General features: G+C 50.3%; 2 protein-coding genes across 7 annotated transcripts in view; one reads left to right on the top strand and one right to left on the bottom strand.

The window, feature by feature from the left end:
- Nucleotides 1–1,253: 1,253 nt before the first annotated feature.
- LOC139047844 (membrane metallo-endopeptidase-like 1) lies at nt 1,254–3,626 on the top strand. The gene has a single exon (XM_070521983.1). The coding sequence runs from the start codon at nt 1,254–1,256 to the stop codon at nt 3,624–3,626; it is 2,373 nt and encodes a 790-aa protein (XP_070378084.1).
- Nucleotides 3,627–7,720: 4,094 nt separating this feature from the next.
- The window catches only part of LOC139048017 (uncharacterized), a 55,813-nt gene continuing 39,803 nt past the window's right edge, over nt 7,721–23,730 (bottom strand). For 3 of the 6 annotated variants that reach the window (XM_070522359.1, XM_070522354.1, XM_070522357.1), the window contains 4 exons: nt 12,696–12,893; nt 11,881–12,012; nt 10,329–10,581; nt 7,721–9,905 (listed from right to left, as the gene is read on the bottom strand). In XM_070522359.1, coding sequence (XP_070378460.1) covers nt 9,142–9,905; nt 10,329–10,581; nt 11,881–12,012; nt 12,696–12,890 — 1,344 coding nt within the window. In that variant the 5' untranslated portion in view covers nt 12,891–12,893 and the 3' untranslated portion in view covers nt 7,721–9,141. Of the gene's footprint in view, nt 9,906–10,328; nt 10,582–11,880; nt 12,013–12,695; nt 12,894–14,061; nt 14,209–20,042; nt 20,168–23,730 lie in introns of those variants that run through there. The other 3 variants (XM_070522355.1, XM_070522358.1, XM_070522356.1) reach the window with 3 other exon arrangements.

The raw sequence follows: 23,730 nt of genomic DNA, 5'->3' as shown, positions 1-23,730 counted from the left end.
GGCATTTTTCGAAACCGGGAGATGTACCGGAAATCCCAACTCTAGTCATAATATAGGACACGTGCACAATGACATCCATTAAAAAGGAAACTCGCACACGCTGTGCACACGTTGCAGACGGCATTCAAAAAGAGTAACGCTTTCCTGAACAAAACTAAAGATGGCGTACCGGTCTCGGAGCTGATGGAGCTGTTTTGGTAGTCCCCCCTGTCTCAATACAATAAAAAGTTTCTGGAAGAATAGCGCGTAACGGCACGTCATGCGGCACAGAGCAATACAACCATCCCGCTCCTTTTTGGACATTGTTGTGATGCTTGTTATTGAGGTAATATCCCGTCTGGCTTGCGCAAAACTTTCCGCGAGGGAATAGGGATACGATAGGCTGCACCTCTTTTGCAGTTTACGAGCAGCCTCTGTGCCGTTTGCTATGGTTACTGTTTGCCGTTTTATGTTTTCATTTTCGAAAAATTTGCGTACCTTGCTTTATTTCCACTAACGTGCAAGAAAGGGACAGGGCTTAAGCGGGAGTTGAGTATGAGTACGCGGCCTCAGTGTGCAGGAACGCTCGCGTTGCCATTTAGAACTTTCGCTGTGACACAACAACATCCTTGTTAAATTGATGACACTCAATTCTTTGGGGACTGTTGCTCAAAATTGATTTTGAGTGTTGTATTGTCGTCGTTTTTTTTCAATTTTTTTTCCCTTGTAACCATCACTCTCACTCTGTCTGTCCCAAGTTAAACCATACCAGCTGTACTAAGGTCTGAATTCGAGCGAGTTGGTAGGCCAATGTTTTTGGAGCAAACAGCGCAGAAGCGGGGTCGGTGTATTTGCCTCGCTTGGTGTTGTTTATTATCACGTATGCGGCTCCTACCCACTATGGGCGATTGGCCTAGAAACGGATGGATTATTCCAATTTATAAAGAATAAATTGTCCCATGTTGTACGCTGCTCCGTTTAAGTAGACCAATATTTTACTTTGATATATAATGTCACCTAACATTAATTTTTAAACGCATTTTTTTATTTCTTGCATTTCCTCATTAACATATATATTTTTTTCCGTTACTGTTGGCTTGACCAGTCCCGTTGTGGGTAAGAGGCATCAATTGAGAACGAGAAGGGAAACGAGTGCGCGGCGGTGCACGTTCCAGAAGAAGAAGCTCTGCCCCAAAGCCAACAACAGCAACGCCCCAGAGTCGCCGTCCAGCGCTCCGCTTCCTTGTGCTCCTCCGTGGGGGAATCCCGGCACGATGTCGTCCGAGTCCTCGGAGGAGCTGGCCGTCATCCAGGCGGCGCGCATGGGCGGTGCCATCGCTCCACGCCATCAGCACCCCGCGGCGCTAGCCGCCGTCGACGCCGTCATCATCGGCGGTGGACAGTCGGTCGGCGCCCGCCACAGGGAAGGCACCTCGGGAGGCCACGCCACCACGGTGCTTTACTTTCTGACAGCGAGCGCCATCTTCGTGTCCGTCGTCTCGCTCCTGGTCGGCCTCCTGCCGTGGCGCCTGTTTGGCCTGGGAGGCGGCCCCGGCTCGAGGGACCTGTTCGTAGCAGGCCAGTCGGTGGCCGCCGACGGCGATGACAGAGACGCCGACGCACGGGCCCCGGCAGTCATCCGGCCCTACCGGCACGCTGGGCACGACGGTGACGGTGAAACCCACGTTTGTTCCACCGTGGCCTGCGAGAAAGAAGGCAGCGCGCTGTTCCGCCAGCTCGAGTTCCACCAGGAGCCGTGCGACGACTTCTACGCCTACGTCTGCAAACGCTGGGAGACTGCGCACAAGCTGCCCTACGGCGCGGCGCGCGTCTCCATGGACGACACGCTGCTGGATGAGTACGAACTGATGCTGGCCGACATCATCCAACGAGGCCGGCCAGGCTACGAGGCCGTGAAGGACATCTTCCTGCGCTGCGAGTACCCGCGCAAGGGTGACACCCACTGGCTCGATGTTCTCGCCAAGATGGGCCTTCGGCCGTTTCCTGTGATCCTGAAGCCCGGCACCAGCCTGGACCAAGTCGTCAAGGACCTCATGGCCATAGGCATCCAGCCGCTGTTCAGCCTCTCCGTGGAGCGCAGTGTTGAGAACCCAGAGCAGTCCTACCTCCTCATCGGACAGCCAGACCTTCTCATGGGACCTCTGCGACTCGGCCTGGACATCGAGTACTCGTACCTCGACGACGCTCTCTCAGGCTTCATCAGTGAGATATCCGAGCAGAACCAGACGGCCCGCAGCAACGTGCTCAAGGTCGAGCGATTTCTCTCTGCGTCTATGGATCGACACCAGATTGAAGGGTCGGGTCTCAACGACGAGCTCGTGGACGTGAGCGAGCAGTTCCCGAAGCTTGCCCGACGGATCCGGACCATAGTCGCCGATGCCTTCGGCACAGACTTGTCGAAGAGGCCGCTTAAGACCTACTCACTGAAGTACCTGCATGCTTTGGAGACCGGTGATTTGACCACCAACATCGAAGACTACCTGAACTACCTCGCCTTCCGCACAGCTGTCGAGATTGCTGCCGACAACGAGATCGACCTCGGTGATCTTATGGCCGTTTCCTACTCTCGGTACGCCGGCTACCCTGCTCCAAGACCCATCACGCGTCGCAGACTGTGCATTCGGATGATGAACAGGTTCGAACCAACTCTCATTATGCACATGAGCATGGACAGCACCGCTACAAGGCTGGGAGGCAAGGCTTCCTTCAACTCACTCCTCGATCTTCTGGAGACCGTCCTGAACGAAACCCTGTACGCTCAAACAGAGTTTGACAAAGACTTTCGGGACAGCCTGGTCGAGTCCGTGGCTGCTATCAACTGGGAGCCCATCGTTCCGGATGCGGTAACGTCGCACAACGAACTCTTCCGGCGTTTGGTCTCGATTTACGAGACTGCTTCCGGAAGCAAAAGGGTCATCGAGAGCTACATGGCCCTTTCTACAATGTTCCGTTACCGAGACTTTGCCCAGAAGGATTTAGACAAGTGGGTCGGCTGGCGAGGCGGCATGCTGAGCACGTACGCGCGTCTCGACGCCCCGTTCCTCAAGCTGGAGGTTCCGTTTCCGGTCTTCGACTTCCTCCGGGACCCAGATGCATCGATGGAGCGCTTCCAGCTTCCGCGGGTCGGCGTTCGGGTCTTCTACGCGCTTTACCACGGCATCTACCACCTGGCCTACAACTATGGCGCCGGAAAGAAGCCGACGCTCTTCGTGTCCAAGTTGCACGCGCTCATGGACTGTCTGGGCAGGCAATACGCCAAGCTGCGGTGGACGGAGTCCCGCCGACGCATCGGCCGCAACTCTTACTACTCGAACCTCCTGGACTTCTTGGCCCTGGAGCCAACTTACCTAGCGTTCAGGCGCTACGCCGACAGGGCCAGCAGGAACGAGCGGCTGCCCAAGCTTGAGAACCTGACGCCCATGCAGCTGTTCTTTGTCGAGTACGCGCGCAACTTCTGCGAGGTGAACAACGCCACGTTTCTCGACCGGGTGCTAGACGAAGGCACGAAGGCACCGGGATGGTACAGGGTCAACGGGCCACTGCGGAACTTCAGACCATTTTCCGATGCGTTCATGTGTAAGCCCAACTCGTTCATGAACCCGTTGCACCGGTGCGCTCTCAAGTAGAACTTTTGAGAACACCCTCTCCCGGTCTCGAGATTGAGAGCATCCTCGGCGGGCCGCAGTCATCGCTTGGCTCCTGGTTTCGATGCTCGCAAGGCAGTGCGACTGCACCTTCTGCCACCGTGAAATAAAGCACAGTCCTGTGCCGGGGCACTGATTATCGTGTTCAGTTTGCCCTCGCGCTGGTGCTCGACCTGAGCTATAGATTTAATGAGCGCCGGCGTTAAATGCAGGGCTGGTAATCGGGGCTTGCGCTAAAACGGTGCGTGCGGAAACTGTGACATACTGCAGCACCTGCGTTCGCAGCACATATACAACAATTACTTAGTGAGAAATGCTTTGCGGAGTTTGTCGTAGCGCTTATGGTTGTAAGGAAACGATGGTACACACCGTCAAATCAGTTTCAAAACTTTTCTCGCGGCCACAGAATTTGAACCTAAGTTCACGCAATGCGCCGGGAATGGTAATGCGCCCTCACTACTAAACAATACCTCCGTCACCAATATATATTACCATCTGATTTTTCTAATCCCATAACAAAACTAGCTGCAGTGTCTCACTTCCTAAACCGTACGACAACCAAAAAACGGGTAGCAAGCTGGATATATATCTACCAATTAACCTTCCTGTCTTTCGCATCTCATCTCTCTCTCTCTTTCGTATTACAGACTTCCTAGCAAGTCGAAATCACTCAAAATGCACATTTTGTAAGCCTAAATGAGACGCAGTGTCTAGCTTGACGCTTGTCTGTTTACTGATACGTGTGAACTTGAAATCGTCATTCTGGATTTGGGTGTCGTATCTTTGAGATTTGGTTATGTCGGGCCACAGCAAGAAGGCACAGAATTAAGCTGTTTAATCACGGGGACGTATAGCGAACACGCGGCGACATATTTATTTTACGTAGCCTGAAACGCCTATAGGCATTGGAGAGGCGAGGGGGTACATGCGTACAACAACAACAAGATTGACTAATAGATTAACCGGCATTTTTAAGCGTATATGCAGGTGCCCATACGTTGTGTCTTGCAACAGTGATCAGCTCGCATTTTCACTAAGATTTACTTTGATTAGCTAATTTTTACGCCAAGCGGCAGTGTTATTTAAATCAGTCTGCTGAATTTCCTGATCACTATCGTTAGGAATCTCGCGATACGTGGAGCACGTAGTATTCGGCCTATATAGGTGAACAGGAGACGAGACACAATCTGGTAAGTCGTTCATGCATATTAGGCATAGCAGTGGGCCTAACATGGAACCTTATGGCACATCCAGCTGATGCTACGTTGGTTAATGGCGAATGATGGCCGTTTAGAGAAACGTACTGTCAGCGATTGATGAGAATGCATTCAAGCATTGACCATTCAAGCCTTAGGGCATGACCTGCAAGTGAGAGCTATATATATAGGTGTAATGCATGTGGCGCTTCAGCAAGCAGCATTCGAAAACGCGCTTGCATCAAACACGCGCGTTGTCCAGTTTTGTCTTCTAACATTGGCGTACTCACATTCCCACTCAGCGCAATTAAATTCCGCGCAACCAACTTGTCGCGATTGGTCTGACGCAATCGGCGTGAGGCGCACAGCGAGGCGTCGTTGGGGCACCGAAATTGTCGAAAATCACCTCTCAACGTTCTGAATTGTGAACTAGGGCTCAACATTCTCCTCCACATCATGACGATGATTTCGGTTGTCGCAAAAGTAAGACGGACATTTCCACATCGTGTGCTTAGGTAAAGCCTTGGCGCGGGGTCTCGCATCTAAATACGTAGGAATGGAGAAATTGTTTATCTCGACGACCGCAGACCAAGTTTGATGAACTTTGTTGCATAAAAAGATGAAGTTAGAAGTTAATGACTGTAGAAGTTAGATTTCTTTTACAGCGAAGCTGTGTATGGCTAGACATTCGTGTATTTTGCGCGTGCGTCAACAAAAACTATCATCATCAATGGCTCATACCCCGTAAGCAATAAAAAAAATGCAATGGCTCATAAGCCTGTATGGAAGAGGCTACAAGCACTCAGCCAAGTGAAGCGAACAGTGCTATACATTCTTTCAAATGACGCATGCAACATACAGAACAGCATGTCGAAAATTTTCCCTCATCAATGGAGCATACCCCCGTATAAGCAATGGCTCATACCCCCGTAAGCAATAGATAACGCCGAGCAGCGCATTTCCTTTGTGCTCTGCAGTTGCTATGGGAAGGCCGCTTACAGTTACGCAAAAAATCTTGACTCATTCCACTCTGTTACAACTTGCCGTGTGCTACCGGCCTCGACTATGTCTCCGCCCGCACTGGCCCCTCTTTGTCCGCGCCCCAGTGACGTTCGTGGCTGGTTTCCTCCGGCTCCCCTGTGATCAGCGTTGGAAACTTCAATGTGGACATTTCAAAACCAGGCAAGAAATCGTTCACTCAGTGTGTGCTGGAAAAGTTTGGTTTGAAGTGCCGCATCAATCCAAGTCACTCAACTACTCAAAAACGGTCGTGTATAGATTTAACTTTGACCAAGATTCTGTCTAAGGTTGTAACCGAACCAATCAGTGTACATATCACAGTAATCACAAAGCTATCGTCAATGCCATTACCGAACGATGAAAATAAATACGTTTACCGTTGTCTAACCCTGTGTGATATGCTACAGCTTCGCTGGTCATCCGCCTTCACAGAGTGGAATGGCTCGTCAATTTTATTTAGGCCGTCGATATTTTTGTAAAAAATTGTTAGAATTGAGAAATTTCAAGAAGCCAAAGTGTCAAATTTACAACCTTATAACTCAGGAATGCGATATCACAATTTTGTAAAGTTTACGTAAAGATACACTTAAAGCGGATAATATTTATGTATTATACATCCCCCTTAAGTATACCATTCATTTTTTTTAGTAGGACCATCGCAAAACTCTTATAAGCACTGTAACCAGTACATGTAAGTTGTAAGACTCGCATATAAAATTTGTCCGCGTTAGATGATACAACGGATATAATTTACAAAACCGCGACATCTGTGTTTGGTTCAGAGTTACGTATTTGTTAGCTTCGTGGTTGTTTTGTCCTTGTAACATTGCGATTTCCGGCAAGTCTTGTTCAGAAATTTAAGACCATAAATCAAAATTGTCCTCGGTACTGTGACTGGAATTTAACTTTCCCTCTCAGATGCAACACATTTCCTTCAAATTGGTCACGTGGTTGCGTCATAAAGACATTTCCGCGTCTTATTTGAATGGGGTAATCGGAGTTGGCCCCCAGCTAAACCTTCCTCTTCAAGTTACGCTCAGTGGCGGTTAGATTTATTCCGAAAGTAATCCTCTTGTGACTTCTGCAACTCACAGCAGCGTCAATATCCTCCTTCAGAGCGAGCATACTTACACTGCATCCACAGGGCATTGCTATTTTTGTGCATCACGAACCTCAACACGAGCAAGTGCGGAAGGGTGCTTTGCATCTTAGATTCGCAGCGTAGTGGTGTGCTTCCGCACTAAAGTGGCCGCTAATTAGGTCTTCAAGTGCCCATTGCCGACGTCTGGCTCTGAATCGACCAATCGCACCAGGTTCAGAACACATGTGCATCGTCTCTGCCTAGGGCTCCTCAGCAGTTGGTACTGTGGAGATAGCAGCGGCAATCTGCCCTCTATGCGACATGCACGTCTATCTGTGCGCTTTCGGTAAGGCAGACCCTGCCTAAAGAAATGCACCTTTTTCAACAGGGATTTCATTTCGTGGAGCAGACAGCTGGTCGCCGATGTGTTATCAGCATTTTAGGCCTATCGCTCCGCCTGAAGCTTAGGACAGGCAGCGAAGCATCTTACGCGTGTAAACCGCATGTCTTGTTCTGGGATATGCGCACAGTCAAGTCGACATCGGGCTTATATTGGGCTGCTGGTGTCGGTGAGACATGGATGGATCAACCGAATGAATGAATGAATGAATGAATGAATGAATGAATGAATGAATGAATGAATGAATGAATGAATGAATGAATGAATGAATGAATGAATGACGTTTTCAGGGATCCATGGGATCGGGAGGTCTCAGACCGACCTTCCCTGGTCTCCACGACGCCTGAACACATAATTTGACACAAGTCTACACTTCGAGCTTGGCGCTTGTTTGCGCACCTTTATTTTATTGCCACTCGTCGGTCCTGTGAACCGAAAAAAAAAGAATCAACAACAATAACAAGAAAGGAACGCGTATAGTTATAAATTATATATATATGAGTCGCACACGTGCAAATTCCCACACTCACGGCACAGCGAAAGATGAACAAGGATGAGCGCGGACAGGATATTAAAGTTCTCCCACCGAGACGGGAAAATAAATAATTCATGACCCCTCGTCGAGAGGAAACTATGCAGCGCCATGTATGTGCATGGATGAGAAGCATGGATACACATTGAAGTCAAATAGGAGCTGCAGTATATGTACACTTCGCTCACAAATGGTGAAGATGTCGAGCGTCGCACAACGCTCACGCACTTCGCGCTCAACTTGGCACAGCAATCAGAAGCCATCTCGCGCAGCGAGTATGCAGGCTTTCTTACTCTCTCCTTGTTAACTCCTCCTTTTTTCATGATAATGCCTGTGTAGGCTCTCGCCCCTGTCAGTTTAGTTTGTCGCACTGAACCCGCTCATTCGCTCAGCAGGTGTATAAATAAAAGACTTGCGATTACTTATCGAGCCTGCGACAAGTTTATCTCCGTTTCTGATTATTCTTGCTTTTAAACAATGCCGAGTAGTTCACAAGTAAACGTGCTTTCTTTTTTTTCCTTCGAGCCTTTTGTGCGAAGCGTTAGAAACCAATATGTTACCTTATCTTTCAATCATCCCCTTTGCTATGGCTCGTTAGTGTACATTGCCTCCGCTAAGGCGGCGCCATCGGCATGCTTATGAAAGACGTCTAGGCAGTAAAGATGTGCTGGTTTGTGATTCGGAAACAAAACCACGCCAAGCGTTCCTCACGCTCAGTGTTGTAGCCAGCCGTCCAGAGTGTCCCCGCACTTAGTATGTCCCCATAAGCGCGGACGAATGCCCAGTGGTGCACTTTCAACGGGCTCGTCACTCTTCAGCAACGAGATCTCGTGTTTCCACATTTAGACACTTCAGATTGCGCGTCGCTGTGCGTGTGTGATCCTTCGTCTATAGTCAACGGGTTCCAGATGCATCACGCGGACAAATAAATACAGCCTAAGCATTCACACACAAGTCGAAACCCGCATCGTCGGACAGCTCAACTCCCCCTGCAGATGTGGTGTACATAAATAGACATGCAACGAGAACGCAAATGCCAGCCACCAGTGCAGGCTCGAGGACGGCGAGAATCCTTGCACTCGACGGTGGAAGAGTTCATGAAGAAGAAATGGCTTTGGAATTAGTGCGAGGCAGCAGCAACAGAGAGATGGGGGCAGAGGGGGGGGGGGGGAGTGAAGGTCGCTTTGTGGGAAAGACATCGTCAACAAGAAAAAAATGAAAAACAAAGGAAGCTCTAAAGTTCAAACAGACTGCAGTCCACGGAAACATTAGTGGCAAGTGCAGTGAGTGGGCGGGCAGTAACCCCTGTGGCAGTTGTCCCAGCACCACTTGTCCAGTCCGGGGATTCGCTTGTACATGCCCACGCCCTTGCAGCCTCCGAAGACTTCCTTGTGGCCGCCGGGCTTGTATGCGGGACCCTTGGCAAGAGGAGGCTTGCCCTTGGTGTCCTTGGGCGCGGGAGTCCATTTGTTCTTTGGCGAGTACCGCTTGGGAATCATGGTACGCGGGTACTCCGTCGTGGTCTTCTCGGGCGATTCGTCGGGGTAGGCCTGAGTCGGCTGTGAACCGTCGTGGCCGTCGTGGCCTCCGTGGTGGCCGTGGCCTCCGTCTTCGTGTCCGCCTTCAACCTCTGGCTTTCCGCCGGGGTTGGCGCTGCCTGGGTAGACTGGCCTGGGTTCGGCGGGCACGGCGGTGGGCACCTGCTTGGTGGGGCCTTCGACTTCGTGGTAGGGCCTGCGGGTCGGAGCGGTCTTCCAGGGGTATCCGCGGTGGGGCGGCTGTTTCTTGGGCGTCACGGGCACCTTGGGGCCTCCCTTGACCCACCAGGGCACCTGGGGCGTCGCGGGCTTCTTCGTGGCCGGGAGGCGAGGCGCAGCGGGGACCTCGCCAGCGCCGACGTCGAATCCGCCCTGGCCACCTTCTCCTCCGGCCAGGTCGTCCTGGATGGCGATGTCGGCGCAGCCTCGGAAGGTCTCCTGGGGACCGCAACCGACGGCGCTGGATCCGTTCGCGCACCGACCCCAGTTGTTGCCTGTCAAAGAGACGAGCGCATTTCATCAATAAACACGCCATAAGTTTGTTTTTTTATATCCTTCACGTTTCTTTGCGCCATATATGAGATGTAGTCAACCATTGCGTTTGTGAGATGAAAAACCTTTGAGTGGTACGTAAAACAGCTGAACTGCCTACTTGCTCTGCATGCAACTTTAATCTTTTGCTCGTGGAGCCGTCTCAGAAACTTCAGGTGACGTTTCCAAGAGCATGTATAAGGCTTAACTCTCCGCAAGCTATCTGTAAGTCCTAAAAAGGAGATTAAAGGTTATTGCTTCCTATTTGCCGTCTGATCATAAAAGCAGAATACACGTTTATACAGGCTAAGCTACTTCACCGATGAATACTGCATTGTAACCGTACAGTGAGTGTAATGGGTCACATAGATTATCGAATTTCCTACCTGCGGTGTATGACCACTGGAGGACGCACTGGGTGCAGGTCATGTCGTTGGGCAGCTTGAGACGTAGGTCAAAGTTTCGTTTGCGGGCGTCCACCATGTAGCGCGTGCTTCCGCTGGGATCGTCAGCCATGGTCAATGGGTGCTTGGCCATGCACTCGTCGGTGGCGGTGACCTTGGGGTCGTTCACGGGGCACAGACGGAACTCGAAGTATCCCCGATGGTTAGCAGTTAGCTGCACTGACGCCTTCATCACCTGCAAACCACAGAAAAAAAATTTAATGGACTCGGATGGTTAGCGTTAATCAGCAATGTGTCATTGTTGTCTGCTTCTTTCTTCGCCTTTGAGCGGTAATGAGCGAGAAATTTGCGCTTAAAGCTGCCTAGGCATCGCTTCGAGACTGCTTCCGGGAATGGTGAATTGGCAACCAATGTTCGTGGTCGACGCAGCAGTGTCGTCGTTTTTTCAATATAAGCAAGTGAAACTTCAAAACGGGATTTAAGGTTTAACTATACATCAACGTATATTCTTGCTTTCAAGAAAAACTGCTCATGTGAATTCAGCATCCGTGAAAATTACCTGTAGCAGCTACGCTGCATGCATCTTGCGTAGGCTGAACACTTCGATAATCGGGCGTATCGCCTATACTGTCAACTGATCCTCGATTCTACTAAGTGGAAGGTAAGGCCATTTCTTGATTGAAGTAATATCCCTGGACGCCTTACTTCACAGTGCTGTGAACTCTCCTCGCGGCGTTCCACGTGGTCACGTGTGTAACTTCCATTGTCTCTCTGCACCTACCTCTTCTTCCTTTTTTTTTGTCTCACGCCACCCTACCTGGGAGTGTTAAAGAGTTTTACACTACATGTACAGTTACAAGCGTCCTGTGTCTATCTTGATAAATACCACGCTTTCAAGCGACATGGGTCACCCTACAATAATCTACATGCGATTCCTGACGTGTTTCGCTATCACACGACAAAGAAAAAATCAGAGATTGTTGCTATTAGAGTAACAAAGCCCTCATATTACTCTCTCCTCCAGTTTAGGGTCTTCGCATTTGGGGAAGCTGAAGCTATACTGTAAGTCGTGCCAAAGAAAGAAGCTGCTACACTGACAAGCCGTTGGCAAAGCCCTATTAAACCCATGTCGAAACGTTAGCTCCTGACTTAGTCTTCCCTTCTTTGCTGCAGCTGCAGAAAAGTTAATTTAGTTATCAGTTACTCTTCATCGTCTGCTCGCGGATAATGGAACGAAGGCGAGCTTCCCAAGCAACTTCTCATCACTATAAATCGCCGGGACTGCAGATCAGTGCATGTTTCAATAAAATGGCAGACACGGCTTTCTTCCATCTGGGACAGCCGAGAAGGAACTTCTAATTGAAATGCACTTGTGCATGCACGTACGTCTGTTACAATCGCGCATTTCATTATTAGTGCCCCAATCCATGCAAGACCTCCACGCGCGCCGACGCTAGTGTCACTTCTGCTCGTTGCCATCTATGACTTGAAGTGCTGCCTTAGGCTGCTGAAAGTGTATTCAACTTGAACGTACCTCTCCCCTCTTGTAGCGGCGCACGATGATACCCTTGGCGTACTTGCCGCCGGCTTCGTTATTACGCGGCGTGGCCTGGTGCCACGGATCCCCGCAGACTCCGCACTTGCCGCCGTTCTGCTGCCAGTGAACCTGCAATAACGTAAGGTGGAACGCATCAATCAGTTAGCCCTGCGCCAACCAGTATGGAAACAACAACGACAACAACAACAACAACAGATTCAACAAGATTGTCCCCTTGGATGTGCAGAGACTACGTACAAAGTGCTGTGTCATTGAGTACAGGTCTCGTCTTGGGGACTATGCCTCAGTGACAACTTCAGAACTCAACGCAAACACTGCCGGCAAAACAGCACTGCAGCTGCGCATCTGTGGTTCCACGCTGCAAAAACACACTTCTCGAGAGACGCCCTTATTAAAAGAAGTTCGCTTCCGCCGTCACGTCAAGCAAATCGGCGAACGTAAAAGGCCGGCTTACCCGTACAAACTTTCCTCCAGCTTGACATCGGTATATCGATTCTTTAATCGTCTTCGATAGAACATAGACAACAGGACAAATGCCCCTTGCGTAATGTTCGCGGAATCGTTAGCGGCTTCTCCAAGTCCATCTCACGCAACGAGCTACCGCTGCCCACCTTTTTGTTTAGTCGATCGCGTTCCTATATCAATTTTGTCATCGGAAGCTACTGGGAAGCAACTTGATCGTGTGGGCGACATAAACGACGCTGCGTTTCCGTGATGTGCCTGCACCCTGCAGTGCCCGGAGTAATGAATCCGAGAAAAAAAAAAAAAAAAACATCCTGGGGCTCCCTCACCGCGTAGCCGCCGCAGAACAGCTCGTTGTCGTTGTAGTTTGGCGGGGTCTTGTAACCGAACCTCCACATGGACGACCTCGAAGGGGGTTCCATGAGCCTGCCGTGACCTTGAGCCGGCCTGGCGTTCCAGGCCAAGCACGCCAGGACTGCCAAGACTAGTCCTGGCAGAGTCCACCTCCACGACGACCTCGCCATATTCTGCGCATGGAAGAAAAGGACGAAATAAGATCAGTACTTGGCGCAACGAGTTGCGCAATTTGATGGTGTGTTGGGTTTCTATTTATTGGCGCAAGGTCCGGTGACGTGACAGAGCCAGGCGTGGCCAAATAGGTGTGCCCAAAGTTTGCAAAGTTGAGCATTTCAGATACAGCAGAAGTTCCTCTGTCATCATCATCAACAACAACAACAAAAGTAGCCGCAGCAGCTGCAGCTTATTTTTATGTCCACTGCAGGACGAAGGCCTCCTCTCCCTGTGATATGTCCAGTTACCCCCCTCTTGCGCTATAGCTGATTCCAACCTTGCGGGTGCAAAGTCCCCAATTTCATCGCCCCACCAAGTTATCTGCCGTCCTCGACTGCGTTTCCTTTCTCTTGGCACCCATTCTGTAACTCAAATGGCCCACCGGTTGACCACCATACGCATTACGTGGCCTGTCCGGCTCCATTATTTTCGCTTAATGTAAACTACGATATCGGCTATCCCCGTTTGCTCTCTGATCCACACCGCTCTCTTCCTGTCTCTCGACGTTACGCCTAACATTTTTCGTTCCATTTCTCTTTGCGCGGTCCTTGCTCTCGAGCTACTTTGTTAACCTCCAAGTTTCTGCCACATATGTTAGCACCGGTAGAATACAATGATTGTACGCTTTCCTTTTCATCGACAGTGGTAAGCTCCTAGTCAGGGTTCGGTAATGCCTGCCGTATGCATTCCAACCAATTTTTATTCTTCTGTAAATCTGTCATAATGGAGTGGAAACACAGCAAGATGGTAATCACTGTTCAGAAGGAGTTTGTTTAGTTCCTGACAACAAAAGCCAACAAGACAACAGAAGCAAGCACTTTAGGCGTCCATAGGTACGTAATGAGCAGTGATGTGCTAATTAAGCGTTCGCTCAGGGTATAACTAGCGACGCCTGCATGTCTACGACGGAAGCCGATGAGCTCGGCAGAGCAAGTACCAACAGACCAGGGCGAGCTTAATTGTTATCACCGACCCTCTGCCGCAGGCATAGGGATGGCGTCTATAGAAAACCGGTCAGTGATTATGAGAGCGCCATCACTACTCCGTCGAATGGTGAACACACACACACGCCTCATCTCTCTTTTAGTGACTCCGGCCGCGGATTCGAGTAATTTGATCTCTCACTGTCGCCATTTGCTGCCCCGTTCCATTCGTCACAATTAGGCGCGTCAATCCGCGAGCCTCCGTTCGTATGCTGTCCACGCGATTGCGAGCTCACAGATGCGAAGACGTGTGTTCCCGGTGTCCCGGGCAGGCGATTACAACCCGGCCGTCTGCCAGCTCTTTCCCCTTCCCGTCCTTCCGCGTCCGGTCACGTGACACTCCTCGCTCGCGGCGCTGCAGGTTGCACGAACTAACACGAACGCTTGCAGCGCCTCTGGTGATCAACGGCGCAACCCGTGCGGAAAAATCGCGAGCAATTACTTCGCCGCCAATGACGAGCCCTCTGGGGAGTACGTTACGTATAGCCCCTAGGTGGGCGTGACGCCGGCCGTAATCAGTACCGCAGTAATATGGCGGGCAGCATATGTACGCGCAAGCGCTTTCCAACTTTCCTTTCGCGTCCGAGAGAGAGAGCGCGCGCGCGGTGAACTTGATCTTGAAAGCGAGCGGCATTGACTGCGTTGCCGACCGCTGAGGAGGCAGTCAGTGAGCGCCCCCTATTATGTGCAGGAGAAATGGCCTGGCGCTCGGTGCATTAGGAGCCGGGACTGCGGTGGCGCGTGTTTATCTTTCGCCGTCTCGGTGCCGGGCCCCCAGGGGCAACCGAATATGGCGCGGAAATTACTTTCGCCCGCATGTTTTTCGTGCGGACTGCGCCAAGGAACGATCCGAATGACGAGTCGTATAGGCGGGCTGCATTCAGATCTTCGCGATGACCATCGAATGCGCGCGCATCGCAATGTGTACCACAGCGCGTGTTCGAGGGTTGATGGCTGGCTTTCTTGCATCGATATAGCTTCCGCCGGCGCGCTTGCCCAGCGTCGTGACTGTCCGAAAACCATCAAAGAGCTGTGCTCGGCCTGCGTTTAGTCAAATGACTCTGTGGGTGGCATTGCCACTTGCGAGCTCTTTCTCTCAGTTCCGCGTCCCTTGTGTCGCTGCGTTCGACGACCTGATTTGATTAATGACGCCAGTGGGCGCGATTCTGGAGCGCGCTCAGCGGCGGTCTCCTTCTAGAGCTGTTCCGAAGAGTTGCATGTACCGCGAAGGCTTCCCGGTCGCACGGGGTGCTTCCTTGTCGCGCCTGCGGCGATCACACTGTGTTGCGATATAACATTTTTTTTTTTCACTTTCGGTGAAATTAGAAAACAGTAACAACGTTAGGCGGCTGCACCCGCGGGTTGTCTCGCGTTCGTTGAGCCCTGGACAGCGAAACTCTCTGTAGGCTCAACCGTGAGGTCGTCAGGTATGTGGCTTTTGATGGGTCGCAGTCTTTCCTCGGTGAGCTGTCTCCATCTTTCACCAGACGGCAATCTTCGAGGCCTATGTCATCCGTATGCCTGAGTGGTAAAACCGATCTCATGCCTGTGAAGTTACTGTAGCTTCATGAAGTTATGTCGTGTGCTTTCTGAAACCTTCTTTCTTTATATATGTGTGCGTGCGTGCGTGTGAGTGCATGTGTGTGTGTGTTCATCTTCGCGTCTTCGAAATTTTATAAACGACTTTCCACGTAAAAAACTATATTTCAGAATTTTAGTAAGCGCAGTGTACCGTCTCTTCTCGTTCCGTGCACTGCGTTTAACGCTGTCTGCTTCCAAAAACGTCACGGGGTTTGTAATATCTCCGAAAATCTTTATCTGAAAGTCTGGCTTGGGCCTCCTCCTATTTAAGTTTTGGCTCCACATACATGCCTGCATCCCCGTTTTTGTTGCGAGCCTGATTGCACTTTCTGCATCGATAAGTTTAGCTCGGTTTCTGTCTCCTTTATTTATTTATTTATTATTATTTTTTTTACAATTCCGCGTGCGTTGCTATTTACGGTACACCTCTCTGTCCAACCCGTCTTCCTTGTTTTTTTCTCTTCTTTCTTTTTCCTTTTTTTTCTTTTTTGCCAACCCCTCTTATGCGAGCGGCATTTACCTCTTCCCTTTTGACGAGCGTTATCCAACACCGGTCGGCGCTTGCGGTAACAGCGCGCATACAAATCAGAGCGTGTAGAGGTGCGCTGTGTCGCGGCTAGCGGACGCGTAGCTCTGCATTGTCGCATGTAGCCGGCGATAAAAAGAATGCACACGTCACGAAATCGGGCAGGAAAAAAAAAAGCAGAAATGTAAGGACAGAAAATGTGGCTGCAGTGACAACACTCGGAAACGACCGTTCCCGCGTGTCCGCTCGCATTCACGAACCGCTCTGGGTTTTCTCTTGTTTTAAGCGTATATATACGTTCTCACTGTTGACGCCACCTCACTGGAATCCAATCTCTCTCTCTCTTTCTCTCTCTCTTTCTCTGTTCTGTGTACAGCGCCCCGTTGTGGTGCCTTCCGTCGTCCTTTTGTTCGTCTGCTACTCCATCTCCCGCTACCTACCGACGTCTGTTCTGGTGCCGTCTGCCCGTCTTTTTTTGTCTTCTTTTTTTCCCCAGAACGCCGTTGAACTGCTGTCGTCCGCACTGCATGTTCGGATTTCCAGCAGTAGGCCACATCACGTGACAGCAGAGCTAACCCGTGAGAATGCGGTCTCGGGCATACGCTTCGTCCCAGGCCATGCATCGTGCAGGCCATCGTATGTATCTGCTGGTGTCGTCGAGTGAATCGACTTCATTTGGCTACGCTACAGCGCAGCGGGGAAGAAATGAGAACTGTCCGCGTGTTTGCTTTAGCTGCGCTAGCGAACGTCGCTTTAGATATAGTATCTCGTTCATGGTCGGAAACTACAGTTTATACAGAACCCTTACACGTCCTAACTACTGCATACACACTCGCACCAAAAGGATGCTAATTCGCCACCTGTGTATACTCTATTTCGGTCACGTTACTTTATTTCGGCGCACTTCAGCGGCTGCTTGGTCGCTTCCTAATGTGACTGTCAACAAAGTTCTCATGTGCACGCCCAAACGGTAACCCTATGCTAAATCTTTAGTGGTCGGTGTTTGTATTCTTTTTTTTTTTCATCATACAGTAGGCTCTCGATTAATGTGTGCCCCGAATTGGCTCGAGAATCGCCTCCAGCTGAGCGATAGATGACGATCAGTGAGTACACGTACCACGCTGGCATTTCGCTCCTTTATCACAAGTGTTGCCTCCTGCGCACATTAAGATTACGCGGGCTGCTTTGGCTTTGAGGTGACACAGAGCAGAGAACAATGGCGCCTGCTGATAGGGGTACACGCTCTCGATAGCACGAATTTTATGCAGTGATAAAAGAAAATAATTGCGAGACCGCGTGACGTGCATTGCATATATGCGCGCATCGTACCGTGCTATCTCTGTACAATCTATCTATAGGAAGAGAATGGCCGAGTGTTCCACTCCTGAGCATTGACGCAGTAACGAGCGGTCTGGGAACGCTGACGGGTGACGCATGCTTAATAGGGCTCCCTTTATGGCAGTGAGTACGGCTACATACACTGCTATGAATGTTACGAATGATATCCTCTGCTGATTGGATGAAGAAGCGGTATTAAATTTTTAGCTTCTGTTCTTCTTGTCCTCCAACAAATATGCATGCCGAATGAGGAAGTACGCCAAGAAGCGCGAAGTAGACAGAGGCTTTCGCATCGCGGTGCCATCGAACTTAAGTATTTCCGGGCAAAGGAATCGAACCGACAACCACCTTCGAGGGTTCATGTCTGGCAGGGAAAAGATCATGAGTTGAATCATTTTGCTAATCGTGCTGTCATTTTTTTTCTTATATGTTCAATAACAGATTGAAACATTTGTAGGCCGGTACACTTCATAGTACTTCTATCTAATAATAAATTCTTTCATGCGTTAGGAAAGTCATTTGGCTTAGACTATACGAATTGCACACCACTGTTGTAACGCATGCAGTGGGGGAGAGAAAGAGAGAGAGAAAGACACGAAATAATTATGCCAAAATAAATAAATGAGTAGCTCTCAGGTCCTGGCGAGATGTCCCAAAGTTCGCGCAGGGGCAGGAGCACGCATTCCCATGCGTTCTCTTCGGCGGTCAACTCCGTTCGCGAATCCATACCTATAACCTGTCTACCAAATGCATCGGGGAAGCACGCCAGGAATTTAAATTTTTCGTTTTCTCCTCGGCACCAAACTCTCGCACGTCGCGTCCTCGTGTACCATTTCTCTTGCCTCATTCCACGTGTCACGTGGCGCGCAGCTATCCACGGGGCGGCGAGTCCTTTTATGGAGGCCAACGACTCCTTAGTATTCATCGATCACCACGTAATGCGACAGCTGACAGCTGACACCCCACAGCTCTCCTGTATGCAAGCGCTGCACACCGGCAGGCTTTACCTGAACGTGGCTGTTCCCAGTTTGAGTTTTATTTCGTTATTCACCCCTGCCGGAAAGTAAACGCCCCTAACCTGTCGGTGCTCGCCAAGAAATTCCCCAAGATCATCCCCCCCGAGAGAGTTTAAAAGGCCTGATGCATCGCCGTTTGGCCTAGCGTGCGTATATTACGGTCATTACGCGCCCAGAAGCGGGTGCCATCGAGAGAGGCCTGTAGTGATTTAGGGGCCCCTAACGACGATCCGGCGCCTCGTATAAGTGATTGGGCCGTCGTTAACTCGCGGCCGCGCGCTCGGGTCGAAACTCGAGAAGCGCCGAGACGCTTTTTCGCGAGAAAGAAAAGAAATTCGGTCTCGTTCGTGTCCGCCGTAGATGCGGTAGTATATTTGGCGTGAAAGTTCAGGAATGCGCTCTGCTATAAACAAAGCCGGGAAAAAAAAAACTCAAAGTGAAAAAGGCGCGTGTGGATCGCGTGCTCACAACACAAATGCGAGTCGCTCAGATGTCGTCCCATTTTCGCCATCAAAGTATATACACCAGGCGTGTCACGGCACGACCGCTATAATTAGGTTTATCTGACAGCGTCAATCGCATCTTCTCGTTCATCTGACTGCCCATCCACTTCGGTTACCTCCGACAATGCCGCTCCATCTTGGCAGCCCGAAAATCGCTTCTCCGAGCTCTAATCCCCCTCCGCCCCCTACCACGTGTCCTTATACCCTTCGTAAGCTGGGCCTGGAGTCCAGCAGCCGGAGAAACTGTGAAGGGCACAAAGGCCTCACTGCCTCAGAGTCTGCAGCGGATACTTGCCATCTGCTGCGGCTGTGTCCGGGGACAAAATCCACGCGAGAGTCGCTGAGAGGTTCCGGGATACGGACGGACTCAACCACAGACTATGAACGGTTAATTGTAGGCAGTAAGTTACATAGACCACTTATGTGGCTTGTTTACGAAGAAAGCCCGCATGGATCCATTTAGCTATAGTATGTCGTATGACGACGCGCAGGATCAAAAAAAGAAAAGAAAATATGGCTGTAGACAGTGAAGCAGTTAGGAACTGGGAAGTTTGGCTGCTTTTCATTATTGAATTTGCCCCCGTTTTACAGCAGGTGGCTGCTTTGTAAGACCTGTACAGAGGCCAAGCCTCTAGTTCTCTCATTTTATTTTTGCACTTTTGTATGCGTGGTGTAAGAACACGTCTATTTTTTGACGCATGCCAGTCTCCGCCTCCTGTGGTTTCTCAACAACAACAATTGTCATTGTCATTGTCAATTGTCATTGAGTGCCGCCGTGCCTCAGTATCTCTTCTTTCCTTTTTCCTTCGCCTATCCCATCTCAAACAACGACATTGGAGAGAGCTATAGCCGTTTTAAGTGGAGGAATTAAGATTGTACTGCGCCGCCACTGCAAGCCTGAATTCGGACGCATACGAAAGAGCACCGTTCGAACTCTGTCGTGTAGATATATGACACGCTTAGAAGAGACAAAAAGAAGCCTATTACGATTTCGATCACTACGCATTCGCGCTTATAGATTAAGTATACTGTGGCTTGAGTGAAACAAACTTGGAGCGACCCTTTCCATCATCGAATGCCGACACAAACTCGACGACCCGACAGCGTGGGTCTGAGAAGAAACAGAAATATGACCCGTCCCGAACAAAACTGAGCTCACCTGCGAAAGCATCATCACCGCTGATCTGTTGCGCACCACTGAACAGCACGTACGTGTCGAGTGTGAATGCGACCTCGGGACGAATATATATATATAACAGCTCTAGACTGTGGCGCCGATAAACAACGACGCCACCGCAGTCGCAACTCGAGGCCCTCTCGGTGTGGCGATATCTCTATACGGAGGGGGTCGGCTTCCCTCTTCACACCTTGTGACGTTTACAGCGGCGGCGATGGTGCCGCACACGGCCAACATCCTGCGCCGTTGAAGGGCACGGCATGGCGTCCGCAATGGCTTTGCGACGAAGAGGACGGTGGTGGTGGTAGTGGTAGGGAAATTGCCGTATAGGCTGTATAGGGACATGGGAGAGGCGTGCGGCGGCCGGTTCAAAGTGCGGCGCGGATGTCCTCGTGGACGCACATGCGCGCAAAGACCTTTTTCTTTACAACCACCACAAGGGAGACGTAAAACGTCACTCCCGAAGATCTCATTTCGGTCACCTTCCTTCCGCCTTCGCTCGGGCGCGCGCGTCATCCGTAATACAACCGTATAAGCAAGCTCTCTCCCTTCCCTCATCTCTCTCTCTCTTTCTCAGATATTCTCTGGCGCGCCAAATGCACCGCACCTTCGAGGCTGCCGAGTAATATGCTCGCCTTCAGAAGTATATACGTCGGGCACTGAACTCGAAACTGCTGGAAAGCAACAAAAGGAGAAAATAGCTTCTGTATACTTTTAGACAGAAGCGGCGACAAGACTTGCTAACGGGCCTTTGAGACCGTAAATAAGGAGGTCGAACTGCTCTCTAGTTCACGGATTTCTACATCGCCCGAATTTTCCGTTCACACTCGTGCTTTTGTCATCTTCAATGCCAGCCTTCCTATCGTCGTATCTTAGTCCTGTACATAACGCCGGTGATCTCTTTGATAGTGCAGTTATTTGTTTAGTAATGCGCTGGCGACCCTCGCCTGACCAATTACAGAGCGCTCAACGATAACGATAAAAACAGAATAAGAATAAAATGGCGTAAGAACTATAAACAATTATAAGTTACTGCTTCTAAACATGGGTCGGTCATGTGAGACGGGTTTGCTCAATAAAGTAACGAAATGTCGCAAAAAAAAAAATCTGAAGAAAATAGGCCTCCCCGTGTCGTTCTCCTTCTTTCTCTGTTTGGGCTACTGTATTCAGTATGGATTGCCAACACGGCCGCTCGTATATTCCTCGACGTGACTCGAGACCACCGGAAATAACTGTCACAATCTTTTGGAGCAATTTCCGCGGTTCACGTTGAAGAACGACGCAAAATACGAGGCGGCCTAAATTCGAGTCAATACGGTAATGCTATGTACTTGCGCTCGCACTCGTTCTGTAGTTGTTTACAGTTTGACGCAACATTTTCCACGTCTGTCCTCTCTGCGTCGGAACGCGGTGATTCCGTCGTTTTCTTTTTTTCTTTTCTTTTCCTGCTCGCGTTCTTGCGATAAGGCGTCACGGCGGTACTTTCCAGAACCGCCAGTATACTACAGTGTTTTGTGTCTGTGCTTTTGATCCTTCGTGCTGTCCTTCAACTAGTGTGTTCCTTTCTGTGCGCTCTTATCGGTTCCTTTGTTCGTGAGGTGTTACGGCGACTGGCGACTATTTGCTTCAAAGGTGCCGCCATGCGGGAGTCGTTGCGCAATTTGTGTGGCGGGCAGCCCGGGCACCGGATAACGGAAACGATCGTACCTACCTCCGTTGTCGCCGCAAGCTCTTCATTTTTTTTTCTTTTTCGCCTTTCGTCTGCGTTTTTTTTTTGTATGAGTTAAAGCTTGCAACGTACGTTCTGTAAATGATCGCGGTTTCAGGTTACGCGTAAGCGTTCGTGACACCTGTTATGCGATGATGATGAAGCAACATTCACTGGGCCCGAAATAAATCGGTGGTGCACGCAGGCACCAGACGGGGTGGTTCCCTAGTTACGGGACCCATATGTTTCCAGCAGCTCCTGGCCCCTGTCCGTCAGTGCGAGCTGAATCGGTAGGGCGGGGCTGGATAACAAGGTCTCCCATCGCTCAAGGGGTTGGGGATTGGGGGTGTTGGTGGGAAGGGGAGGAGGGGGGGTCTTGAGGTCTGTGCACTCTGCCAAGACGTGCGGCAGGGTGCCCTCTTCTCTTCTGCAAAAAGGGCAGAGCATATCGTATTCCGCAGGGTACATGCGGTTCATCAGTACGGGATGCGCAAGCGATCCCGCCTGCGCTCGACGCAGGATCGTCTGTTGTTGCCTGGTGAGTTTGGGGTGCGGTTCTGGCAGTCTGCACCTGTCTTCTCGGTACATCCGGGTAATGTCCCGAAAGCTGGTAACCGGGTGCGGTAGCTCTTCCGGCTCGTGCTCGGCCCGGATTGACATTTCTGCGAAGCTGTTATGCTGTTATGCGAAGCTAGAACAAGAGAGGTCGCTTTGTTCGGCTGTCGCTGGGTCTGTACTTTGCAGTGACATCTAACGTGTCTAACGTGCTCGGCCCGGATTGACATTTCTGCGAAGCTGTTGGCTGTTATGCGAAGCTAGAACAAGAGAGGTCGCTTTGTTCGGCTGTCGCTGGGTCTGTACTTTGCAGTGACATCTAACGTGTCTGAAAGCGCGGGTCTCCTTGTGCTGTCTAATTTCCCCCTTTCCTTTCCTCCTCTCCCCTCTCCGTAATCTGTTCTCCCCTTTCCCATTCCCCCGGTGTTGGGTAGCCAACCGGACGTTATTCTGGTCAACCTCTCTGCCTTCTGCTTTCCTCTTTGCTTCCTTCCTCCGACGATCGTTTCTTTTGTGTCATTAGAGCGTGATTTTGTACTGGTGCGTGTATGGTGTCTGATGCCTGATTTCTCTTTTTTTTTATGTGGTATCGAAAAACTTCGGTAATTTCTCTTGCTTCTAATTTTCTTCTATTGCTGAGAGTAACTGCGCGTGTAGTCTAGAAAGCTATATCTCAGACAACGCTGAAAGTGCTACATTTTCATCTTTCGCGACGTTTTTATTACTGCTAATGGAAGCGACTGCCGCCCCGCGTGCGATAACACAGTGCTTATTAACCGTAAAAGTGTTCACTTCACCTCTCATCAATCATTTTATTCGCGCAACAATTTATCTCTGTATGTATCTTCGTCAGCATTTCCATTACAACAGTCAGTATTATAATAAGTGACGCAAAAATACTATTTTTCTTCTTTTCTTTCAATTTCACGGCAAGGTTAATTAATTATCGTGCTGCAAGTGGTAATTACTGACCGTCGTTGTTTCTCGGAGCCAGATCAGAGAACGCAAGACTCGCACGGCGACATTTAGCGGCGTTGACAACGGTGCCCGTCGCGCCTTCTGGCGAATGTATGCACGCGACATTTTCGCACAAATCTCGCGGCGATCACACTTTCCTGCAGCCATCTCGGGCAAATATCGTGCGGCTACGTCGCGTCATTTTGCTTTGAGGTCCAGAAGAAATATCGCAACGATTTTCTTGGGTCTTCTGCGAACCTGTGTAGATCGCCGCAATGTCTCAGAAGTTTTGCGGGCGTCCTGGCCGACAGGAACACGGGCAAAATGGCCGGAAAAAGCGTTACGGTGCTCAACGCAGATTAAACGTTTCCTTACTCATAGAGTGCACGACGGAACACGCCGTTGCTGTGCTGCGCATGCGCAGGTCATTCGCATTACGAAGGCTGCGTT

Source organism: Dermacentor albipictus, chromosome 7, assembly GCF_038994185.2.
Source record: "Dermacentor albipictus isolate Rhodes 1998 colony chromosome 7, USDA_Dalb.pri_finalv2, whole genome shotgun sequence".
In the NCBI taxonomy this organism is placed as follows: domain Eukaryota; kingdom Metazoa; phylum Arthropoda; class Arachnida; order Ixodida; family Ixodidae; genus Dermacentor; species Dermacentor albipictus.
This window is presented reverse-complemented; position numbering and strand designations above follow the sequence as displayed.